The sequence below is a fragment of the Nuphar pumila genome, chromosome 10, assembly GCF_984573655.1.
Source record: "Nuphar pumila chromosome 10, dmNupPumi1.hap1.1, whole genome shotgun sequence".
In the NCBI taxonomy this organism is placed as follows: Eukaryota; Viridiplantae; Streptophyta; class Magnoliopsida; order Nymphaeales; family Nymphaeaceae; genus Nuphar; species Nuphar pumila.
In genome coordinates, this window is record NC_143258.1 from 5699192 (window position 1) to 5724219 (window position 25028).

The following is a 25028-nucleotide window of genomic DNA, read 5'->3' on the forward strand; positions in this document are numbered from 1 at the left end:
GAGAGGGAATGGGGTTGGTGGGGAGTGATGAGGTGAGTGGAAATTTCAAAAGTGGGATATGTGGGTCCCATCGTTTTTCTTTTTCTTTTTTTATGTATATTTTTCCCTCTCTTTTTAGCCAATGGTACGACGGCAAATGTGTTTTGTTTGACTTGTGTTGGAGACTCTATGGGCTTTCTGCCTTTCCTTGCTGTGTCACAAAGATACGAGTACGACACGAGTTTGATTTTCGATTTTGTAAATATTTTGGAAAATATAACACGATGGCATGCATTCTTTTAATTTTTAATCAATGAAAATTTTCTTATTAATATTTTTATATATAAAAAAATAAATTTATTAAAATTGTTAAATTTTATTAAATAATATTTGTACGCGTTCAAAATAAGGGTGTCAATGGGTTGGGTTTACCTTAACCAAAACCTATAGGGTCGGGGTAAGGTGATAAATAAGAAGGCCCGATTAAGATGAAGTTCAGACCCAAAAGTCTAATTAATACATGGATCCGAGTATAGTTTGTGAAATTTATAGTAGACCTCGGCCCAAATTTATAAAGAGGACTATCCCAATTTTATCTTATTTACTTGAATAACTAAGGGACGTAAGGGTGCAACCACTTATCCAAAAAAAAAAAGTTGGATAAGTTTGGAACTTGCCTTGTACTGGTGATGAACTTGGGCAACTTGTCTTATTGTATTAGATTTTTTTTTTAAAAGGCAATTGTTTGAGATAATTAAGTACATCAGAGCACTCACTAACTTAGTGTTTGGATACAACCATTTATCCAGATAAATGGGTTAAGGTGGTAGAGATGCAAATGGATCGGATCCACTACAGCTAAATACATGGAGAGTCTGATCCAAAGCGGCTAAAAATTGCAAAACCTCCCTCTTGATCCCCATTTCTAAGGGCCTGTTTGGAATCTCGGTTATGTGATGCGCATTTATGCATTTGGGATGGAAAGTGAGGCTCTTTCTCCCGTAGTGACAAACGTTTTTATCGGCAATTTCTCATTTTTTAAAAACTAGGGAGAAATTCAAAAATTTCATAAATCTTGCATTTTTTGGCAAAATCTTGGCAATAAAAAAATAAATTAAAAAATATCAAATTTATTTTTTTATAAGAAAATATGAATATAATTTATTTAAAAATAAAAATGCATGATTTTTTTGCGATAAATAACTGTTTAAAACGTAAATATCACGTTTAAATCACGGTATTTATGTTTTATTCATAAATCTCACGATATTTTGAAAAATTCACAATAAATTATCATTTTAAACTTCCAAGCAATTTCTCGTGATATTATCGCGAGATTTTCATAAATCTCGCGATATTTGTCACTATGCTTTCTCCTTTGTATTTACACTAAATCATAGATTTGGCAGTTGTCACTTCTTCAAATGCATAAACTCCATAAACGCCCATCCCAACTACATATTCCAAACAGGCCCTAAATGAAAAATGCTATGGCTACCCCTTGGAGGCAGCTATAGTGGCTCCCACCAATGGAGTTTATCCATTTTTGGGGAGGCCTCTACAAGTTGAACCAATTTTACAGGTAGACCTGAATCGCAGGGTGGTTATTTAATCTCTCTCTTCATAGATAACTAAATTAATACGCAATTCTCAGTAAAGACCTATGTAACAAATATAATGAGATTTATAAAAATATCATGATAATATTGCGAGATTTATAAAAATCTCACGATAATATCGCAAGAAATTGCCTCAAAGTTTAAAATGGCAATTTCTCATGAGAGTTTCAAACCATGACAAATATCGCGATATTTATGGTTTTAGTAGATATTTATTACGAGAATTTTACTTTTAAATGTGTTTTATTTATATTTTATTATAAAAAGTATTATTATTATATTTTAATTTATATTTTATTGCCGAGATTTTGCCAAAAAAAGGTGTGATTTATGAATTTTTTTAAAATCTCCGAGTTTTTGACTCCCGAGATTTTACTGTTTTTAACTTTTGTCAGTATGGTAGAGACTGTTCCTATTAAATGAAATAAGAAAAAATGAACTCTCCTTCTCTCCATCAAGTCTATTTATCTCTTCAAATACATTTTTGTTATGTCCACTAATGAAAACTGGAATAATTTATTATTGCATTAACAACTATCTTGGTCTTGAGGAATTCTAAGGATATTCCTAGCATGTTGCAGGCCATTAGGAGCATGTTTCTTAGACCAAATGTATTTTAATACAACAACAACAACTACGCCTTCATCCCAAAACAATTGGGGTCGGCGATATGAACCAAAAAAGAAAATCATTCTGGGTCTTCCACATGAATCCTTCTCCTCCAATCATTTCTATCCAATGCCATGTCCTGGGTGAGGTTCAAAGCATTCATATCCTTTCCTATCACCTCCATCCATGTCTTCCTAGGCCTACCCCGACCTCTTTTAACTAATATATTTTCCCATTTCTTCATCCTTCTAACTGGAGCATCATTAGGCCTTCGCCGAATATGTCCAAACCACCATAAACGATTCTCTCACGTATTAAAATACCAAATGTAATTTAATATTTACAAATAATTAAATACTTGAAAACTTGAAAGTGCCTGACCAGTGCTTCAGTGCAGATAAAGAAAGGCAGACTCATCTGTTCCACTTAAAGAAAAAAAGAAGCCAAAATTCAGAGAGTGTGCTTCTTTAGAGCCCAACCTTGACAACGCAAACTAAGGCCCCTTAGAAAGAGAGCACCAAAATCAAAGGTATACCACTCCCTTTCAGCGGAATTGCTTCCAGTGAAGGCGGTGATTCGGCTCAGTTTTCGCGGAAGGAGACTCGGCATGGATTGAAGCACAGAGCCTCCTTCCACGTGATGCAAACGTGCTCTTAGTGGACCGTCATAGAGTGCCCTTAAGTAGGCATGCACACAAGCCGAGTTCGAGTCGAGCATGGGATGTTCAAACTCAGCTCATTTCAAAATGCATGTGTTCAAGCTCGGTTCGAGCTCAGAGCCGACCATGAATAGGCATTGTTAAAACTCGGCTCAGTTTCGAGCTCGAGCGGACCCAAGTTTAAAAAAAATGCATCTTTAGCATATTCGATACCGTGACCTTTAGATGAAAAGTCCAAAACCAGACAGTTACAGTTACAAAAACACTAACTATTGTTTATACTTTTGCAAACATATTTTATTTATACTATTTTTACGAGCTTGATCGAGTTTATAAGTGGGTTGATCAAACTCGGCTCGTTTATGCAGATCGAGCCTGAACTTGTGCACAAACTCAACTCATTTACTTTCACGGGCGAGCTAGAGCCGAGCTTAAACGGGTAGATCCCGAGCCGTGCATCCCTGCCCCCTGAGTTTGAGTCTTGGATAAGGGTTGGAACTTGGAAATAATTCACGTTAAATAAGAAAATCCAGGAAATGTGAGAAAATGGGAAAATCCAGGAAATGTGAGAAAATGGGAAAATCCAGGAAATGTGAGAAAATGGGAAAAAGAGGATCAGAACGAATATATTTTACTGATGACTGTCAGGTTCATTCGCTGAAAGCGTCGCTGAAAGTTTGATAGTGCATGAGCAATTGAGCATTGAGAACTGAGCTCTCTCTCTCTCTCTCTCTCTCTCTCTCTCTCTCTCTCTCTCTCTCTCTCTCTCTCTCTCTCTCTCGTGAGCTTCCCTCTGAAGAACCTTCTAGAGGTCACGGTGGTTCAAGTAGGTGCAAACGGGTCGGATTGGAGCAGGATCTTTTAAGATCAAAATCTGAATCAGAGATGTAAACCAGATATCCGAAGCGGATCCAATGAGATAAGTTGTATCCGAATCTGAAATACATGTAGCAATACTCGATCCCAAAAAGAAACAAAACAAAAATAAACTATTTATGTGTAAAAATGCAATCATGTTAGATTTTGATTCAGATTAAGTCCGTATTCAATTCAAGATGCTAATCCCAATTCGACTCAAATCAGAAAGTAATCTGATTGAACAAAACCAAATGCACGTTTGGATTTTACTTAAAGGATCCATATTGGAAAATAACGTAGGAGTTGATTGGATATACCACCATAACCCATTTCTTTGCAACCCTAGTTTCAGGTACTCTCTCTCTCAAACAGACTTAGGATTTGGAGAGTAGTGTCTGCGTAGGTGCATGATCACTTTTGAGACTAAAACGAACTTCCGCTCTGCTCTGAGACTTTTAGCGGCAACAAAAGTCGCTGTTGACCTTTAGTGGCGACAAAAAACGCCGCTAAAGGTACAACTTTTTTGTCGCCGCTAATGTTATTTGGTGGAACCTCATGCGGAGCATCCATCGCTCGCGGTTCTTTCTGGTCATGTTGGAAAGTGATGATGCACCTACACAATTATATTTATGTTTATGCTCTATTATTACTTGCTCCTGCCAATTTAATTTGAGTTAGCAAGAGTTTTACCAACTAGAGGTTTGCCAACGTGTGGTGGGATGAGGGTTTTTTTTTTGGCTTAGCTAAAAGTAATAATAATAATCTTTGTCGAAAAAAAATATAAAAGTAATAATAATAAAAATAAAATAATTTTTTTTTAAAGAGATAAAAAAGTTACAAGTATTAATTTACATCCTTAAAACAGTTTTAACATTATCCAAAACAGATGTTTTCTTTTATTATATTAAAAACTTTAAGTGTTTTTTTGTAGATTTTGCAAAAAGTTAAGTGTGTTTCCTCGCTACTAATAAAAATGTTAGGCCTCTTTTGAGATGCTTTTTACAGGGTAAAATCATAATTATAACAAAACATTTGCTAGCGAGCTTTGGATTTTTTTAATTAATCATAAAAATAGTTAGGTATGCTTCTAACAATGTAAAAAATTTGAGTGTATTATATTATCACCAAAAAGCTAAGTGCACTTTTAAAAAATTCTCTTAAAAAAAATTGTTGGACTTGTAATCTCTTAGTCTACTTATATGAAACTTTTTCATTATTACATTTGGGCACCTGTTTTTTCTATTTATTACATTTGGACTTCTAATCTCTTAAAAAATTTGTTGGGCTTGGTCCTAAAATCATCAAGTTGAGTTTTCGCCTAGTCCAACCAAATGGTTAAAATTAGGGGTGGCAATCGTGTCGGGTTGGCGGGTCGACCCGACGGGTTGGCGGGTCAGCATACCTCAACCCGAACCCGACCCGTTTAATAAACGGGTAACTCGACACGACCCACCAACCCATTTAATAAATGGGTTGGGTCGGGTAAACGGGTTCTAAGGTTCGCAGGTCGGGTTGGCGGGTCGGGTTGGCGGGTTGGCAGACGGGTTGGCGGGTTGACCCACGCGCCTAACCCGTTTATTAAACGGGTCAGTCGGGTTGGCAGGTTGGCATACCCCCAACCTGAACCCGACCTGTTTAATAAACGGGTTACGCGGGTCGACCCGTTTATTAAACGGGTTGGCTTAAGCCCAACCCGAACCCGCCTAAGAGGTGGGTTGGCGGGTCGTGTCAGGTTTTGCCACCCTAGTTAAAATGTCTTAACTAATGATTAAGTAAGAAATGAAAAGGATAAAGCTGTAATTACATTAAGCTCAGGGAGTGTTTGAGAACAAAGGGATAAAGTTATCACTAGATGTAACTTTAATGAGTTTTTCTTTTTAAAAAATTAAGAAAAGTTACAATACGCAAAAAAGCATAAAGGTTTTTATTACCTATTTGAGAGCACTTGTGAGCCCCACATAAAAACCCAAAATTACTTTTTTGAAAAGAAATTCCAACACCCACTTATGTGAGTAACAGAAATATATTCAAATAAAGCAGGTGGCTCAATGTAATAATCAAACAATTAGACAGTTCTCATAAATAATTAATAACGCAGGCAGCCTTCACAAACCTACGGAGCATATGCGTAGCACACATACGTTATATATATATATATATATATATATATATATATATATATAGATAGATAGATAGAGAGAGAGAGTAATGAGCTGGTTCTGCCCAATTAGGTTCAAAAATCATTGTTTTTGTTATTTTTTCTCACATCTAACACCAAACCCGACCCGTTTAATAAACGGGTTAGGCGGGTCGACCCGTTTATTAAACAGGTTGGCTTAAGCCCAACCCGAACCCGCCTAAGAGGCGGGTTGGCGGGTCGTGTCAGGTTTTGCCACCCCTAGATATGCCCATGAACATGCATGCATAAATAGGTGAAGATTATGGTTTTAAATATTAACTTGGATGAATTGAATGAAAATGAAACAAATATTGAATTTCAAGTCTATAACATATGTCAACTATGCCATTAAACTATGTACCAAATGTTGTGTATGGAGTTTGAGATTGATCAAGATGCTTATAAATTTTACAATTGGTATGTTATACTAAGTGGTTTTGATAAAAAAAAATAATGGCAGTTCACATACAACAAAAGAGGGTTTAAGAAACAAAAATACATTGAGAAAAAATAGATCAAGTGATGTGGTTGTAGATAGGGATGGCAGTGGACGGGGGCGGGGGACAAGGTCTCCACCCCCGCCGTATCTCAAAATCCGAACCTCCATCACCGCATGGGGATGAATTTTAACCTCCACCCCTGCCTCCATTCACGTTTCATGTCCTCCATCCCCGGTCCAAACGGGGGCGAAGCGGGGCGAGTCCCCATTTTCCCTCGGTCTATAGTCATCCCTTGAAGGATTGGGGACAGGGCGGGGATTGGAACGGGGGACGGGAGAAAGCGTAAGTCCATTCCGGCGTGGGGATAGATTTTAACTCTCATCCCCGCCTTCATCCTTGTTGCATGCCCTTCATCCCTGGTCTAAATGGGGCGAGGCAGGGTGGGGCCCATTGTCTCGGTCCACTGCCATAAATATTCAAAGGTGTCTTGAGAAAAAAAATTTGTTACCTGTATTAAATATGAAGGAAATCATTACTTGCATTCTCCTTCAAAAGTTGAGATGCATAGAACAACAAAAAATAGATAATCCTCATAAAAACGTTGTGTAGTCATGGATTGGAGCTGGTTTGAAGGCATCTCAAGTGATGGTTGTTTTAGCAAATGAAGCAGATGGACTTGAAAACATGTCATTCAGTGAAGACCAACTTTGGGCTTTTATGAAGATGAAAAGGAGAAGCTATTTTTTAAAACATTGTCAATTTGCATTAAATTATTTTAGGCAGAAAGCACTAGATAATCCTAATTTCTATTTTGCTATTGAAGTTTATGAAATGTAACAATGTTATTAGAAGTATTGAGGGGAAGCTAAGTGTTATAACATTCATGAAGCAAGGCATAAGTATCAAAGCGGTGAAGTGTATGTATCACCATTAAATTAATAAACTATTTAAAAAAATCAAAGTAATTATAAAAACCTTAAGCCAAAAATCTTAGTATTTTTTATAAATAATATTTATTATTTGCATAAAATAGTTAAATTATATTTTAAGAGAAACAAGTAGCCAAAAATCATGAAAAGGTGTGTAAAAATAAGAATAACAAATATTACACGCTAAATTAATAGAGAAAGGGTGTATTGTGGTTTGTGTCTTTCATTGGATAAAAAAGGATTATATATAATATAATATAAATTTGTGGTTTTTACATAATAATATCATACTAGCAAGAGTAACCAATATTCATAATCTTTTTTATAATTAAAAAGATGATAAGAGATCCCTTTTATCGAGATCGTACCTATAGTCTTTTAAGAATGTAATGCACATTAGACATTCTTATTTTAAATTTCAAAGGTTAGAAAAAGTTATATTTGTCCTTATTAAGTAAAAATTTTTTTATAAAATTCTTTTTAATAAAAACCCAACTTTTACCTTAATTAGTCAAAATAACTCCTTAAAATTGTTGCAAAATCCGGATGTTACACTATTAAATTATCACACAAAAGATGAACAAAGGTGTTACGTCATTCCTCCTTGCATTTTGAATCATAAAAAATGAACACTACAGTTTTGTACTACAAATGGCAACTCTTTCCTAGTCTTGCTAGGCGTGGTTGTGCCTTTTTTTTCCTTTAAAGCTTGGGGATGACCCCATGAGATTCGAACCCAAGACCCCTTGGTTATGATAATGCGACCTAACCATCCAAATATCTCATTCAACCAAAAGGAGCAGTGGCATCTTGGCTGCTCTGATCCTTATCAGTTTGATCACCATTACAGATACTTGGTAGCTGTAAATGCAATAGTTGGAGTCTACTCTTTCTTTGAGATGGGCGCGGCGATCTGGGAGATCCTTAACGGGGACACAATCATGCCCGAAACAATTCAATTATGGTTCGACTTCACTCATGATCAGGTAAAACAAGAACTCTTAAGATCTAGTTTTTTTTTTTTCTCATTCATTCTCGATTGGCAATAATTTCTGAGCTTACAAGAATTCCCCACCCTCCAGGCTTTTGCTTACCTGCTTTTTTCGGCGAACTCCTCTGCAACAACCCTTACACAGAACTTGAGGGCCGACCGAGTGTGTGCCGGCTTGCATGCACCGTGCCGAGGCTCAAACACCTTCTGTGTCCAATCCTACATCTCCATCACCCTCGGCTTTGCGGCATCCCTATGCCTGGCTGTGTCTGCCGTGCTGTCCGGCTTTTGGGTTGCAAGCTTTGTTGCAACCGGTTCCCGGTTTCATGTGAGTTGTTTAATCGTGAATGTGATCATGGATCGGTTATTGATAGTTTGGTGAGCATGTACGCTTGATGAGAACTTGTATTGCATGTGTACACTCATACCCTCAAAGAAACCCTGGATCACATACGGGTATTAACTAATCCAAGGAATTGTAAAAACACAGAAATAAGGATGGCAGTGGATCTGGGGGGAAACGGGGCCGCGCTGTCTTGCCCCATTTGGACCAGGGATGGAGGACATGAAACGGGGATGGAGGCTAAAATCAAAACCCATGCGGGGATGAACTTACAATTCCACCCCCCGTTCCTCTCCTCGATGCCCGCCCTGCCCCATCCTTGATCCTTCTTTAGAGATGACAGTAGACCGAGGGAAAACGAGATCCTGCCCCACCTCGCCCCATTTGGACCGATAATGGAGGACATGAAACAGGGATGGAGGTTAAAATCAAAGCCCGTGGAGGGATAGAGGATAGGATTTTTAGATGGGGCAGGGATGGAGACCTTGTCCCCGGCCCTGGTCTAATGTCATCCCTACACAGAAAGAAATTATGTCTAATTTCTTCCCTCCTTCAAGGATTTGAAATTTTGAATTTCTTCTTGTTTGACATTTTTTTTTTGTGCTTCTTGGGCCATTGGTGATGAATGATGATTTATTTGGACTGATTGTGTGCATTTCCATTCCTGGATTGAGGTTGTGATTCAACTTTGTGTGTAGATTGTGGAAATAAGTTTGAATGAATTGGGCTGGCCATTTTTTTTTTAAAGGCAAGCTGGGGTTAGTCAGACCCCTACCAGGTATCTCTTAAGCCCCATGTGACAGAGGGATTCGAACCTGGGCCTTCAGCTTGGCACAGGACCCCGCTTACCACATGGTATACCACCTCGGTGGTGAATTGGGATGACCATTTTGAACCATGGATCTACTTTCCGATGGGGTGGTTCCCATTTAATAAATGTGAGTACGTGATGCTTGGGGGCAGGGTGCTCATGAATTTGATTCAGAGCAACAACAAAAATAAGCAATCCAATAATTCCAACATGCATAATCCACTAGTTTAGTTTCTGTTTTTGTTTTTATTTTTTATTTTAAAAAGAAAGCTGGGGTTAGTCCGACCCTACACCAGTAGGGGTGGCAAAGTCTGACCCGACCCGCCAACCCGCTTCTTAGCTAGGTTAGGGTTTGGCTTAAACGGGTTCATGTCATAAATGGGTCATGTTCGTGTTAGGGGTATGCCAACCCGCCAACCCATTTGACCTGTTTAATAAATAGGTTAGGCGGGCGAATCAACCCGTTTACACGAACCCGCTGACCCGTTTATATATATATTAACTTATCTAACCCTAACTCCAACCCACCAACCCGTTTGACCCATTTAATAAACGGGTTAGGCGGGCGGGTCAACCCGTTTACACGAACCCGTCAACCCACCGACCCGTTTATATATATATATATATATATATTAACTTATCTAACCCTAACTCCAACCCGCCAACCCGTTTAATAAACGGGTCGCCGTGTCGTGTAATCGTGTTGTGTCGACCCGACCCGTTTATTAAATGGGTTGCCGGATCAGAGTTGGGCTACCCGTTTAATAAATGGGTCGTGTTCATGTTTGCCACATCCGACCCGTTTAATAAACAGGTCGTGTTCGTGTTGAGGTATTCTAACCCGCCAACCCGACCCACCAGTTATTATTCAAGGTACCATTGGTGTTTGAACATGCAAAGTCCCACCACAAGGAGACTTGCACTGACAGCTCCAACCAACCACATGGAGCCCCTGTTGGTTAATCCACCAAGTTTGTTTGTTTGTTTGTTTGGAAACCGGAGGCCGGGACTGGAGACTTTGTCGCCATCGGAGCGGTGTAAAAACGCCGGGGCTAGCACCCTTAATCCCCTTGCTTGCACAAGGGGATAGCACCTGAGGGAACCGAAACGGACCACTAGACAGCCTAGGCCCAGTCCAACTAAGCTAACCTCTTGGAACATGGCAATCCTAGAAGCAAGTGTTTAAAGAATGCTTCTGTCTGTCCCATGACGCTCAGGGAAAGACTCGATTCAGGACAACAAAAGTGGCCTAACACTGGACCAAGTACCAACATGCATAATCCACTAGTTACTAGAATAAGCTGGTGCGCGCGTGGCCGGCGGGGTGGTTGAGGGTGCTGACATGAAGGCACCTGATCAAGCCCCACTGGCTCATGGGTGTGCCCATAGCTTTCAAAGGTTGACCACGCTGTGGGGCTCCACCTAGGGTTTGCCTTGCTTCGGCTAGGGTTCCTCCTAAAACAGAATGCTTGGATGTGGAATCATGAGGTGGTTAGGAAGTATAAGGTAAAGCGAGCAAGAAACATTGATACGAACTTACTAAAAATGAATTTTCAGCATTTTATCAAAAATATTCATTTTATATGTACTATGTAGGACTTTTTATCAAAAACATAAATTTAAAAATATCCTTTTAACATAACAAAAAACATTTACAATATTATGGAGGTTTATTTTTATATTTGTAATTTGGAAAACATGAAAAAAGCATATACCTTCTTAATTCCAATTCCAAGGTGAGCTTCCTAAATTTTAAATTTTCCAGTAATTATGATTGAGATAATTTGGATTTGAATTTGTGGACTATATCATCTTTTTTATGCTATCCTATGTTTTGCAAATCAAACCATACAGATGTGATCTCTATAATTTATTTAGTAGAGAACATCTATTAGAATTGTTCATGCAAGTTTTTAAAAGAACTTGAGAGAACTACGGTCATATTGCACTAAATTAAAACTTCAACCACCCAAGTGGTATCCCATGTGTTAAGCGGGGTCTTGTGTCAAGCTGAAGGCCCAGGATCGAATCCCTCTGCCACATGGGATAAATGAGTCCGCCTAACCCAGCTTGCCTTTCAAAAAAATAAATAAACATTTCAAGCTTTTATCAAAACAGTTCCATCAAAACCACATTTTTCTAAATTAACGATGATAAATGCGTCTAAAAAATCAGATAAAATAAAAAAACAGTTTCTCTTTCCTGAGAAATTCAAGATTAGTGAAAAAAGGGCTCTTGAAAGGGAGTTTGGTCCCCTCATAACAAATCTGGCAGTAATATCACAAGAAATTGCTTGAAAGTTTACAATGGTAATTTCTCGCAAGTGATAAATATCATGATATTTACTATTTTAGCAGATATTTATCAAGATTTTTTAAATCATGATATTTACTATTTTAGCAGATATTTATCATGAAAACCTTCAAGATTTTTATTTTTAAAGGTATTTTTATATTTTCCTATAATTTTTATTATTGCCGAGACTTTGCCAAAAAAATGCAAGATTTATGAAAATTTTCAAAATCTCCCAGTTTTTGACCCCCAGGATTTTGCCCTCTATGGCCATCACCCATCTTCATACCCCTCTTAAATCATCTTGTTTTGATCAAATTTGACGCTATATTTGGTTTCAGCACGGTCAATTTAATAAAAAATGACCCTTGGATGGTATTTTTTTTAATCACAAAAATGTGTTTTTTTAAATCACCAAAAAATCCTGCACAACCGGATTTCAGCGAATTCAAAGGATCTTCACATCATACCTGTGGAGTCTGATTTGAACAAAACTAGATTCAATGAAATCATAAAAAGGGACAGTAACTACGACTAATAATACTATCAAAGCTGCATCTCTTGACCCCCAAAGAGCCAACAGCTTCGGCTTATGCAAAAGGGTTAATGCCCGAGAGAATCGAACCCCAACTGCCGGTCTAACAGCAGAGACCCATCCCAACTACGATAAACCCCTCCGGCATAACATCAGCACAATCTTTAAATATTGAAAAATTTGGCCAACTTGTAGCATTTACAAAAGTACCCATGGTGATTTGCTTAATTTTGAAAATGCCCGATTCTATAGCTTCATACAATAAAAGATTCAATGGGATGACAGTTCATGTTGGAAAAGCGTAGCCTGCAGCTCAAAGTAAAGCAAATAATTATTAAAAGCATAGAAGCAAATAATTATGTTTATTATATACGCAAAAATCCTCAAAGATTCAATCCCCTGTGTAAGCTGAAGCTTAGCCATTCCATGGGGTCATGGAGTTGGAGTTTGAATTAGTGAAAGATTCAACCAAGCCACTCGCCAAAAAATTATACAACCAACATCAAAAATTTGTCTTGAATGTTGAACCAAAAATTGCTCTCCCTCACTATCAGCAGTAGAACATAACCCTCTTCACATTATCCTTCAGAGCGGGTAGACGTTTAACACGACTCCCTCTTACAGAATCCTCGCTTGAACTGTCAGTTGAATCCGCATCCAAGTAGTAACGTGCTCGGAAAGCAATCAGGTGTGCATAGTAAGCTGGAGGAACTGCAGCAAAGATAAAAACAGAATCAGGCACTGGAGCAGTGAATCAGACAAAGATGAAGACTGCCTAGCCTTCACATATGCTAAAAAATCCTGTGTAAATCTACCACAAAAGATCATATCAACCTAAACCCCGAGGGCTTTTGGGAGATGGGTATGGGAAGGACTTGGAGCATCAGGGAGGGAAATGGATCAAATCCTTAGGAAGACTTATTTGGGAGGCATTGTGGAAGGATTTGATCAGTTGATTTTTCACAGAACAGAACGGAGGTATTGAACAGCACCACCTTGAACCCCATTCATACTAATCCCATGTAAGACCACTGCCCAAATCGTCCGCCTGTGTGTGTGTGTGTGTGTGTGTGTGTGTGAGAGAGAGAGAGAGAGAGAGAGAATGTATGGAAACAGCCAGCCGAGGAAAGTTGGACAAACACAATCTGAGGCCTAACTATAATCGATTTGATAAGAGACTGATTTGACAAGAGAATGTAAAATTCAGAAGTCTAAACTTTAAGATGTGAAATGATTAAACCATAAGCAAAGTACAAACCTATAGAAACCGATCTTGTGCACCGAGCAAACCTGAAAATGTCAACAAAAAGAAAAACAATTTTCTAAGCAATTATGTTGGTAGCAATAAAAATTTGAATGATGAATGCATAGTTTTTCTACAATGGAACTGAAGGCAATGAATTGCATCATCAGTTGATCAAGTAACACATACGTGTAACACAAGTTGTTCGTCAACAGTTGCAGCTGATCAGCTGAAAAGCCATTCTCATCATAGAGAACGTGATAATGGGCAGGTCGACTTGTTCCCTGAGTGATAATATGCAGGCAATCAAAAAGATGTGGATAATGAAATAGAACATATCACGAGAAATACCGCTATTTTCACCTGAATGATAATATGCAGGAAATCAAAAATATGTGGAGAATGAAATAGAACATATCACAAGAAATACGGCTATTTTTACCTGAATGCCAGCATGACTGCACAAGTAGAAATCAAATTCAGTTGGGTGACAAATCTGAGCATCCACAACAGTTCCTGAAGAAAAAACTAGTACATGTCAACATCTTGATAGATGGATTATGTATTCGATTTAAGCCATCGTGAGATGCAACTTGACTGGACAAGACCAGACCAATGTTTAAGTTGCACCAACTAGATGTGGAACGACAAACAACCTGAGCATTAAGTGCCACTAGAGGACAACCATGCCTCGGAACTCTAGGTAATAGTCACCTGGTAAGATGTTCCCACTTTTATCAGTCCAGTCATGGCTCCTATTTGCAGGGAACAGGCGTGTGCGGTGACGCTTCTGAACAACCACAAATGTTACAAGAGGCATGTATCCCTCCTCCAGAGAAGCACAGGCCTGTAAAGATTGAAGATTCATATTGGTAGCTGTTAGACCATGTATATTAACTGGAAAATATTTCCACAAAGGAAAAGTAGAGAGAATCACCTTCCGAATTGCTTGCATTTCTTCAAGAAGGACTTCAGTAAATTGCCCTTCACTTACACCATCTCTATCAAATTCTCAAGCAAAACAAATAAGCACTATGCACTGATGTAAAGGAATAGTCTTATGTTTGCTCTCTAAATGCATTTAATTACCTGTAGAATAGGATCCGAGATGGCTTCAGTTTTGTTTCCCTCCGGAATGAAATTAAGAGTTCCCTGACACACAACAACTACTAAGAAAAAATGCAAGACCGTAAACTCCTGGGCAAGGTAATTTGAAGTGCAAAAGTGCTACCTTATCATGCCTCCAACCACCCTCCCTTTGGCAGGGTCAACCCATTCTTTGTAAAGATCTTCAATTATTTCTCTTCGATGAGTTTGTGCAGCTACCAAACCATAATATTTTGAAATCTGTGGCCAATCCTGGGAAGCAACGACCTAAAAAGCATGTCTACTGTAAGAACATTACTCCATCACAATGTGTTGGCCAAACATATTGATAAAGATATTTATATCAAAAGAGGGCAATCACAACTTGCCTACTTTATCAGTTAAAAGGAAAGGTTTTCAAGCTCACTTCGAAGCAGACAAGTGTGTGAAGGCATGCATGAAAAACCAAATCCTATTGCTTTTAAAACTAAGTCAAGACATATAAAGCACTCTCACCGCTGCGATTGAAGGACTGGAATCTTCACCAGGAGAAGGATGTGTCACGTCAGCACCAAATACTATGGTTGGAACGTCGCTAACAATTGGTAACTTTCTAGTCAATGCATCAACTAGAACAGTGTTTCTCCCACCAACCTTTTTTCAAGGTAACCAGAACAGTATTATATGTCAGTACTACATTATACTTCACCTTTTACTCACATAACAGCAATAGAACAAATGTGTTGAAACAATATTGAACATAACAACAATCTTAGAAACCTTCACATTGATCTTTAAAGCAACATTTTCTAGGTACTGATTACTAATCCTATATAAATTCTTCGGTTTGCAGCATTGGGAGACGATATCTAATTCTGTTTCACACAATCGTTTCAATTTGCCTGCAACCATAGATGAATACACACAACTTCAATATTTTATTCTGGTGGTTAGTTTCACATACTATGTACAGTTCCCCTGAAAAAACATGCTAAGCCTGTGCATACCATAAAAGATGGAACTGACATCAGGTAAAATTACAACCAATAACTGAAGCATTCCAGCCTTATTATTTTTCTTCAGAATTTGATCTGATTCCTTTTGAATTTGTAAGAGTGTCCTCTCCATATTGGCAGGATGTTGCTCACGTAAAGGAAGTACAGGATTGACTGCAAAATCCTACAAAAATAGCATAGAGAAAAAGTGTATCAATGTGAGGGAAAAAAAATGAAACTACTGTTGCACGACAAGTAAACCAGAATAACTCGGATACATACCATTCCAATGTTTATGCACATCTTAACTAGTTCCTGACAAAACTTTTGGGCCATCCCCCGATCCACTTCCGAGAAGTTCACACAAGCCCAGTGCTGAACAGAACCCCCATTTACCATTTTCTGTGCACAATGCATTAGTAAGCAACTTCAAATGACAAAGCAAAAGAAAAACAAACAACTGAAAACTGAACTGTGAACAGGGACAGAAAGCACAATATAAAGCTTTGATGCTTCAAAGCATCCCAAGTTGAATCAAGTTTCCTAACAATCCAGCAAGTCTGGTGAGAAACAGGTACAGTCAAAACAGGGCCAACGTGGACCAACTCTTTAAAGTGGCCTACAAACACATTTTCTAAGTCAATAGTGCCTTAACATGTCTCGCCCTCATCAAAGCCAAAATTTAGCTTGGCGTTGCAACACAGACTGATGTGCAAATAGATAATATACCAAAATTAAAAGATGAAGTCTTAATGATGTTTAGTGATAACAGCAGAAATAAATAACAAATTAAGTTCAATACTTCCTCTTAATAAATTGACATTACAAAAGCAAAATCAATAGACTAAAAAATGCAAACAGGGCAAGGTCCTGAACAATCACCTTTCCTATCATATTCCACTGTCCGACACTGGGAACACACTCCTTGTCTTTTCCAGAGTCATGATACTTTAACTGCATATGAGAGATATTTAAATAAGGGCATATATAAACCAATTTACAGGTTATTCAGAATAATGAACAAAACAATAAATTACATATGATCAACTCACATGAGGAGTTGGCAAAACCCGAGCAGGACAAGTAGCAAGCACATTAGAAACACTGATACTGAACTCCTTCGCATATTTGTCATTATTATAATCATTTGAAGAAACAACCTGCAAATGTAAAGAGTTAGCAGCAAGAAGGACTACGGATCTTACTGGTGGAATCTCAATAATCCAATCGAAATGAGCATGAGGGCCAGATTCTGCTTACTGAGAAACACTTAAGCAGCAAACAACAAACACAAACAATCAAAGCAAGAAAGAGATGCTTCAAACATTGCAATCAAAACAGATTCAACTAAAGCTGGCATTATGATAAATAACCTTTGAAATGTTGTTTTGCCTATCAGTGGGACGTTGACATGTTGCTTTGAGCATAGCTGTGACTTGCTTCTCAGTTAGTCTCCGTGTGTATCTCTGTCCCTCAACTATCTTACAAGTCTGTCATCATTATTAAAATGAACCAGATATACAGTTCTCATTGGTTCACATAGAAAAGGAAACTAACAGTTGAAATTATCACTATGTGATGCAAAAAAAACTTGCAAAGAAATAAGCACCTCCATTGGTATATAGATTTGCCTTCTATCATTCCCCGTGATTAGCGAAGGCCACTCAGTAAACTGAAGGTGCTTTCCATACTTTTCTCTAAAATAGTGCACAACAGTTTTTGTGTTCCCTTGTTCATCAACAAACCTAGAGAGGCAAAATTGAAAGGAAATGGTTCAACACGAATGCTTCAAATTAACATCTTTTGGTCAAATATTGTGCTGACCAGCATTAAAATATGACACATGCAACAGCTGACAATCAGGAAATGAAGGGAAAAAGAATTGGAAGAGAAGTAGCAGCAGCAACAACCCTGGAAGAAAGAAACAACTAGAAACCATCATACACCTATTGAACTGTGAAGATCAGAATGAAGCCAAAAAAAAGTTCCAAAACACTAAGCATGACTCACTTCAAATCCTTTGTCCGTTCTTGTGTTAATCCCTTAATGCAATATCGCCGTGGAATTTCCCCATAAGTCACTTGAACTTTCACTTTATCAAGAGCCTTCTTAATCTGCCACAGAAAATATTAGAACAAGCACATTGTACATACAGATAAAGATTTCTCTAAAAATTTATCTTCCCTATACAACTTTAAGCTTTTAATAATTACCAATTGAGTCTCATCTGTTTAAGATGATAAAAGGGAATGATACAATACCATTAACAGCTTCCCTTGGGGTAATAGGGAGTGAGATATCAAACCTTCCGATGATGGTCAATGGATAATGGTTTTGAAGTGTCCACACGCATAAGCTTTTGAACAAACTCCATTACTGAAATCGCCTCAAAAAAAGGGGTTGCCACTAAATCTGAAAGAAAGAACAGGCAGCAAGAAAACTGTTACAGGTCTCTACAACTCATGAATATTTAGATTTTCAAAATCATCAACTTCTCTTGGCCCTAGTACATAGACAAATGATCAATTGTTGAAAAAGTCCTTGTTTTTTAGGAACCCAACACTTCAATTGATTTTTTATTTCACAAAAAGGAGATACAAGACAAAAGAAATCAAGTGTTCTGCTAACTGCTAAGATTTTAAGCAGCTGTCCTGAAAATAGATTAAGAGTCAACGATCGATTACAAGAAACCACAAACAACTCATACATCAGAACGATTCATGATAATGTAAAAACTGAAGCCCATGTCAATGTGTAACCTGTAAAAGAAAGCATCTCCAATGCAATCTCTGCCACTCTGACATCATGAGTAGTGTGCCACCAATAGAACTAAGAGAGAAATAATCTAGAAAATGTGGAAATTCTCCAGGATTAGGATCATACTTGGAAATGTAGTTGGGCAACTATACATCATTCAGGGCATGAGTACCGAGATCACTCCAAAATTGAATAATAAACTAAACAGAATTTTGTAAATGTTATGTTTTTTCAACAAAAGATGATGATTCCCATGACATGCTATGGTAGATCAGAAGATTCAGAACTGCGAAAGCCTCTGTCATGCAAAGCATATAAGCAAACTCTACAGAACAACACCTACCAAGCACAAAGAAAAAACCTTTGAGAGCAAAACATAGAAACCTACAGTGAGTCTTGCACCTTTTCTCCTCATCCAGAGGAATCACTATTCATTTAATATCCAAAAACTGATCAGCAACAGCCAGAAAATCGTGCATATGCTAAACAAGAAAAGGTGCATAGAAACAGATATAAGTGTTGACTAGATACGCATCAACTAGTTATAGTAATCATGATCGCATAGAGTGTTCGCTATCCCATGGAGGCAGTGAAGAAGAGGCATGACCAGTATAATTCCACATGAAAAAAAAAGAAAATATGATTTCCATATCTAGAAAGTACTAGGGATACCATGCATCCATTTCAAGAAGATACTGACAATTTCCCATATTTAGACACATCTTACCACATTAAGACAAGCCCAAAAGTTTTCAAAAAAAAGAAGAAAAAAGAAAAAACATCTTCAGAACATCCATTATTTTACAATAGTGCAGAAAAGTCCAACCCCAAGCCAGCTTGAACTTTAAAAGCTAAACTCACTCAGCTTGCTTCCTTGACCTACATACTAGACCACCAATAGTGTCAAAAGTTACTAATCCACCCTAAAATTTTGCCTGAAACGATTAAATGTACCAGAAGCATATCAAGACACAATCTGACCAAGAGCAAATCCGGCAAGTGGTCACCTCCAATGGCTTTTTTTTTCAGATCTTCATCGAGAGCTGCTCGCGGGGTGGGGTTTTGCTACAAGGGGGCCTTGCCAGCGAGCACCTCCTCAAACCCAAAACTGGCAGGCTTCCCTCTCCAACTGATTTTTTTTAGTTCGTTGAGAGGTGCTTGCCGAGTGGGGGTTTACTAAAAGGGGTGCTCGCCAAGAAACACCTCCTGGTCAGAAAATCTGGCAAGCCCCCACTCCAATGGCTTTTGTTCGCGTCGACGCGGGTGCGGCACCCAGTTTGTCGAGCCCCTGTGACATAGTTGAGGGGTGCTTGATAGGTGGGGGTTTTCTATAAGGGGTGTTCGCCGGCGAGCACCTCTTCTTTTTTTTTGCAATGGGGTGGGGGTCATTGCTGGGTGGGGGCTCATCGACGAGTCCATTGACCGCAAATCCAGCAAGCAAGCCCCCCCCCCCACTCCAATGCTTTGTATACATGTTTTGGGTTTAGTAGAGGGCTTGCTAGCGATCCCCTCCTCGTCTGTAAATCCGGAAAGGCACCCACCCTCAAGCAGCTACGTAATCCAGAAAGCACCTGTAATGGTTGCTCTGCTTCACTAAAAAACCAATAGGTAAAACTCATGTCACACCAAATAACAAACATGAGAAAGTTCAGCCTGTGAATATTTATCATGTGAAACACTTACCCAAGGGCAAAACTATCACAGCTGAAAATCCTGTGCTCAGAACAAACATGCCCTAAGATACATATTTGAAAGATCAGAAAACATGGGTTCAAACTCTAATATATGCCCTAAACTTAGCCAAATATGAAGTTAATGTCAAATAGCTTACAATGGGAAACACATGACGTTTATGGCAATAAAAAAATAAATATCAAGTAAAAATCATAGCTTTAATAAATGACAGTAGATGCTATGAATGCATTGCAACAAAACATGCATAAACATTTCCATAGTTGCGTATATGCAGTTATCATTCCAGAAAGAAGCTAGATGTCCCATAACAATGACCTCAAAAAAGTCAAAAAGGTAACAAGACTAAATCAGAACATAAACAATGCCACAGGAAAAAATTATTACCTACGTTAAGGGATAAACCCATTTGGGTAGGTCTTATGCTTTGGAAATAACCTCGCCAGCACTCTGTTCCTTCTCCAAGAATAGTAGTCTCATATCTATTCGAGAAGAATGACCGACCAAAGGGGCAACTCCTGTAAAAAAAGCAAATTGATCAATAAAAACAAGAAAAATAACAGATTTCAGAGAGAGGAAGAATCAGCACGCAAGGGCATTTCAGTTAATATAGTGGTTACAGCTAGAACATGTAGCCTTTAGAAAAGCTAGGAGAGGTGGCTGCCATATAAGCATAACAATGTCTAAGGCAACTAAGAACAGCCATTTTCGTTATGGATGGAATATATAATTACTCTTCACTAGGAGTTGCTCTTAGGATGACATCGAGTGCTTGAATTGTCTCCTGCGGCATATCTCGCTGCTGACCACTAAGAAACTGCATCAGATGATGAACATCAGCAGTAGATGCGAATTTTATTGATACTTTGTAGTCTCTTTCTCTCCTGACAAGTTAAAACATATATATAAGATCACTACGAAGTAGTCATTTATATTGAAGGTTAAATGTAAGAATTTTAAAATAGAATGAAAAATACAAAACACATGGAGAAGGCAGATGTATGTGTATGCTACAGTAGAGTGCATATACTATCTAATAGAGATCACCAATTGTTTAACATATTTTAAGTGCACTTGTAGATAAAACCCTAAATATATGATCCACATGTTCTACTTGATAGAAAAGCAGGTTTACATCGAGTGTGAAATGTAAATATGTTTTTCAAGAGCTTCTAAAATCAATGGCCCACAATGCACTAAATTTTCACAATTACAAAGAGATTTTGCATCAAAACAACATGATACAAAGCATGTTTTCCTAATAGATGAATGATGAATCATCCTGAACAGATCTGAGGCCAGATTGAGAGATAGTTTATTGCATTTCTGAACAACGATACCATACAAAGGTACATTAGTATATCTATGGATCTAACCACAAATGTTAGATCTAACCATACAAATGAGTTTATCATGGTTTATTTCATATGCACCATAAGATTCAATAATAGGATGGTTTAAAAATGACACGAAATATCTTGTCTGACTTGGTTCACTTTTTAATACTTGAAAATAGTAAACAGTATGCTAAACATGATCTAAAAGGTTAGTTTTTCTTTTGGAGATAAGATCTGTGTAAGTTTAGGCGTACCACCATAAGTTGTGATGGTTCAGCACTACAAATATATACATATATATATATATAGTGTGTGTGTGTAAAAATCAATTAAAATTTAAACAATACTGCAATAAATAAGTAGGTACAGGAAAAAGGGGATAGCAGTATGATGTTAAACTATTTATCAATTAAAAACTGGCAAGAGAAATTACTAAAATTCCTCCACTCAAAATAAAACAAGAAATCAGATAGAGAAAGAAAAACTAGAATGAGAAGGGATCGAATGAGATAGCTGGATGGTTAGCTCAGGTTTGAATCATACAGGGGTTATTGCCCAGCTTGCCCGAAAGAAAAAGAAAACCAGAATGAGAACCATGGGAGAAAAGAACGCTACAGAAAATTAATTAATTTTTCAGAAATCCATATTCAAATATAATAATAATTAATTTCCTAACAGAAAAGAAACAAAGAGGCATAGGAGGAACAATATCATGGATATGAACATAGTGACAAAAAAATTTGGAAATTATTGGCAGCCAAATTGCTGTGATAAATTGAACTTTTATTTATTTTTCTCGCATTTTTTGGCCAAAAAACAAAAACAAAAACTTAGAATTATTTTTACAAAAGAAAACATGGAAAAACCCTTCGAAAACAAGGAAAACATGTTACTCTCTCTCTCTCTCTCTCTCTCTCTCATATTTCGAAAAATATAAAAAAACTTTAAGAAAAAATAGAACTAACCACGACGCCAACAAGAACCAGTAAGAAAAATCTAAAAGTATGATAAAAAAACCAAAAAACACGTATAAACAGGGCGACAAAATTCACCACAATAAAACTCTAATAGTAACTATGTTATGATTAAAAATATGTTATAATTAAACGGCTTAACAGATTACTAGAGAAGATGAAAAGAGGAGGGGAACAAATGACAGAACCACCATAACAGAAATACTTCAAAAACTGGGATCGAATACGATAGCTGGATCGATGGGTCTTCGGGGTGGCCACAGGCAAGAAAAGGGACAAGGAAGAAACATGCAAAGGCAAAAACAAAATAACTCGGCGAAGAAAAAAAAAGCTACCTCAAAGAAGTTCCATCATTATCGATGATTTTGACGACGAATTCCTTCGACGTGAACGGAAACTTTCTTACGCTGTAGAGACTCTTCCGACCATCATAGGCCGGGAGGCGATTTCCTAGATTGCTCTTTCCGTACAACCTAAGGAGCTCGGCCATCACCGTTCTCGCCCTCCTCCTCGACACCAACTCCGGCGAGAACGAAACCTACACACCATGCACATACACACACAGCGAGTGTGTGAGAGAGAGAGGCATTAGATTCCAAAATGTACGAACAATTTCTCCGGCTAAGGGAAAACAGAGAGAGAGAGGAAGCAGAAGCGCCTACGTCGTACTGGTAGATCACCATATCCCTCGGCACTTCCACCTTGAAATGATTAGCTATAACCTTACACGGCACGCCGACCGTCCCCTTCCCCGGCCGGAGAGCTAATCGCACCGCCTTCGACGACGCCGGAGCGGGTGCCAGCTCCATCTTGTCCACCTGCTCGGCAACCGCTTCTGCGGCCGCTTGAGGATCGGCGGTCGGTGGCGGCGCGGTCTCATGGGGAGAAGCGTCACTCGGCGATGGTGGCCCGGGCTGGCGAGGACCGGCCGGCGGTGGTGGCGCGGTCTGGCGAGGAACCGCCGACGCTGCAGTCTCGGGCAGGTGAGGAGCGGTCGTCGGCGGTGGCGCAGGCTGACGTGGAGCTGCCGGCGGTGCAGTCGCGGGCTGGTGAGGAGCGGTCGTCGGCGGTGGCGCAGGCTGACGTGGAGCTGCCGGCGGTGCAGTCGCGGGCTGGTGAGGAGCGGTCGTCTGCGGTGGCGCGGGCTGACGTGGAGCTGCCGGCGGTGCAGTCGCGGGCTGGTGAGGAGCGGTCGTCGGCGGTGGCGCGGGCTGACGTGGAGCTGCCGGCGGCGGTGGCGAGGGAGCGTGGGTTGGCGGAGGGATGGGGTGGCGCTGGGAGGGAGGAGGCGGGTCTGCATGGCGAGGGACGCGGTCGGCGCGCTGAGGGTGGCCCGCAGCAGCTCCACCGCGTCCTCTTCCTCTCCCTCGAGAGGAGGAAGTTTCAGAGGAGCGACGGGGGTTCATCTCGCCGGAATAAGATATCAACAGACTCGGGGAGAGAGAGAGAGAGACAGACAGGAGAGTAGAAGAAGAACGAGTGACCACTACACTCCTAGAATCGGTTACGTACAAGATAGAAGCTTCCTTCCTCGACAAGGAAGGAAAAAGTAAGAGAGACGGAGAGAAGGGACGTGGGAAGGTGGAGAAGGTGTACGGAACGGCATCAAGGCGGCTGGCGGATTCGCGGGAAGTGAAAGAATAATTTACGAAAAGCGTGTCCGAATAATTATGTAAATCGAAATGACATTTTTGCCCTTACTCAAACAACTTATCCTTCATCATATTGCGATGGTCTCTTGTTTAAACAATCAAAAATAAGCAAATTTCAGTCACTTCACCTCTCAACAAACAAAGAGCGAATGAATGATTTCAGGACTAACCATAAAATCCGGCGGTTGAATGTAATAAATGAAAATCTGAGTGTCTTTTTAAAATATCTAAAAATATCAAGCGAACGTGAGGGAAGGACGAGGCGGTGCATGCATGATTAAACGTGTTTAGGTTTTTACCATCCTGCCCCTGTTTTTTATGTCTTTTTACCTTGCGAAGACCCCCACCACGAAGTCAACCCTTGGGCGTATGAGTCCGTTGACCGCGAGGACTAGGACAAGTAAACCCTCGCGTTCGACGAATGAGGGTTCGTCCTCGAGTCCACCCAGACAGATCGGGCTCGGCGTCGTTCGGTTTCAGGACTTTTTATTAAGTTCGTTGGGAAACGGACCCAAAGAGGGCTTTTGAGTAATTTGATATTATGTTAACAAAAGTCATATATGTCCCCGACTTTTGCTAAAATGTCTTGTACATCCTCCTTCGTTCAAGGCGCGGTTTCCTTAGACGGGGGTCTTGCGGTATTTGTTTAAAAGGTATCGCCATTTTAGTAGATTCCATTGAAGTAGCGGTTCATTTTGAGTGATATGATTAATGCTAAATTGCTAACCAAAATTAATACGGACAATCATGATGCACACACACTCAAGTAAATTTAGATTTATTATGATCGATGGATTTAGTCCTACGTTACTAGCCCACCCAATTGCTAACTTTCATTAATTAAAAGTTTTTTGTTGTATTATCATTTTGGTTTTAAAAAAAACAATTACAAATTTTTTTAATTTTTTTAGGTTAAAAATTTTAGAGCATTACAAATACTATCACTTGTATTTCGGATTTGGATTCAACATTATCTCTTCGAATACTATTTGGATTCATATTCAAATCTAATGTTTGCATTTCAAATTGATTAAGAGAGGCATGGTCTA

At 39.0% G+C, this 25028-nt stretch overlaps 3 protein-coding genes and 1 pseudogene across 3 annotated transcripts; 1 reads left to right on the plus strand and 3 right to left on the minus strand.

Moving 5' to 3' along the window:
• Nucleotides 1-27: 27 nt before the first annotated feature.
• Nucleotides 28-8644, plus strand: LOC149823343 (CASP-like protein 4C1 pseudogene; annotated as a pseudogene).
• Nucleotides 8645-12678: 4034 nt separating this feature from the next.
• On the minus strand, nucleotides 12679-15966 carry LOC149823344 (protein argonaute 1A-like). Its single transcript, XM_090019928.1, has 12 exons — nucleotides 15850-15966; nucleotides 15580-15751; nucleotides 15353-15474; nucleotides 15089-15226; nucleotides 14718-14860; nucleotides 14576-14638; nucleotides 14424-14487; nucleotides 14201-14333; nucleotides 13929-14002; nucleotides 13676-13770; nucleotides 13502-13533; nucleotides 12679-12954 (listed from the first exon to the last, which is right to left on the minus strand). The coding sequence occupies exons 1-12, from the start codon at nucleotides 15964-15966 to the stop codon at nucleotides 12794-12796; spliced, it is 1314 nt and encodes a 437-aa protein (XP_089876054.1). The 3' UTR covers nucleotides 12679-12793.
• A 251-nt stretch (nucleotides 15967-16217) lies between these two features.
• On the minus strand, nucleotides 16218-17954 carry LOC149823345 (protein argonaute 10-like). Its single transcript, XM_090019929.1, has 7 exons — nucleotides 17829-17954; nucleotides 17578-17681; nucleotides 17177-17312; nucleotides 16941-17057; nucleotides 16620-16727; nucleotides 16427-16521; nucleotides 16218-16272 (listed from the first exon to the last, which is right to left on the minus strand). The coding sequence occupies exons 1-7, from the start codon at nucleotides 17829-17831 to the stop codon at nucleotides 16218-16220; spliced, it is 618 nt and encodes a 205-aa protein (XP_089876055.1). The 5' UTR covers nucleotides 17832-17954.
• Nucleotides 17955-20721: 2767 nt separating this feature from the next.
• On the minus strand, nucleotides 20722-23136 carry LOC149823346 (protein argonaute PNH1-like). Its single transcript, XM_090019930.1, has 3 exons — nucleotides 22990-23136; nucleotides 22663-22865; nucleotides 20722-20900 (listed from the first exon to the last, which is right to left on the minus strand). The coding sequence occupies exons 1-3, from the start codon at nucleotides 23134-23136 to the stop codon at nucleotides 20747-20749; spliced, it is 504 nt and encodes a 167-aa protein (XP_089876056.1). The 3' UTR covers nucleotides 20722-20746.
• Nucleotides 23137-25028: the final 1892 nt, after the last annotated feature.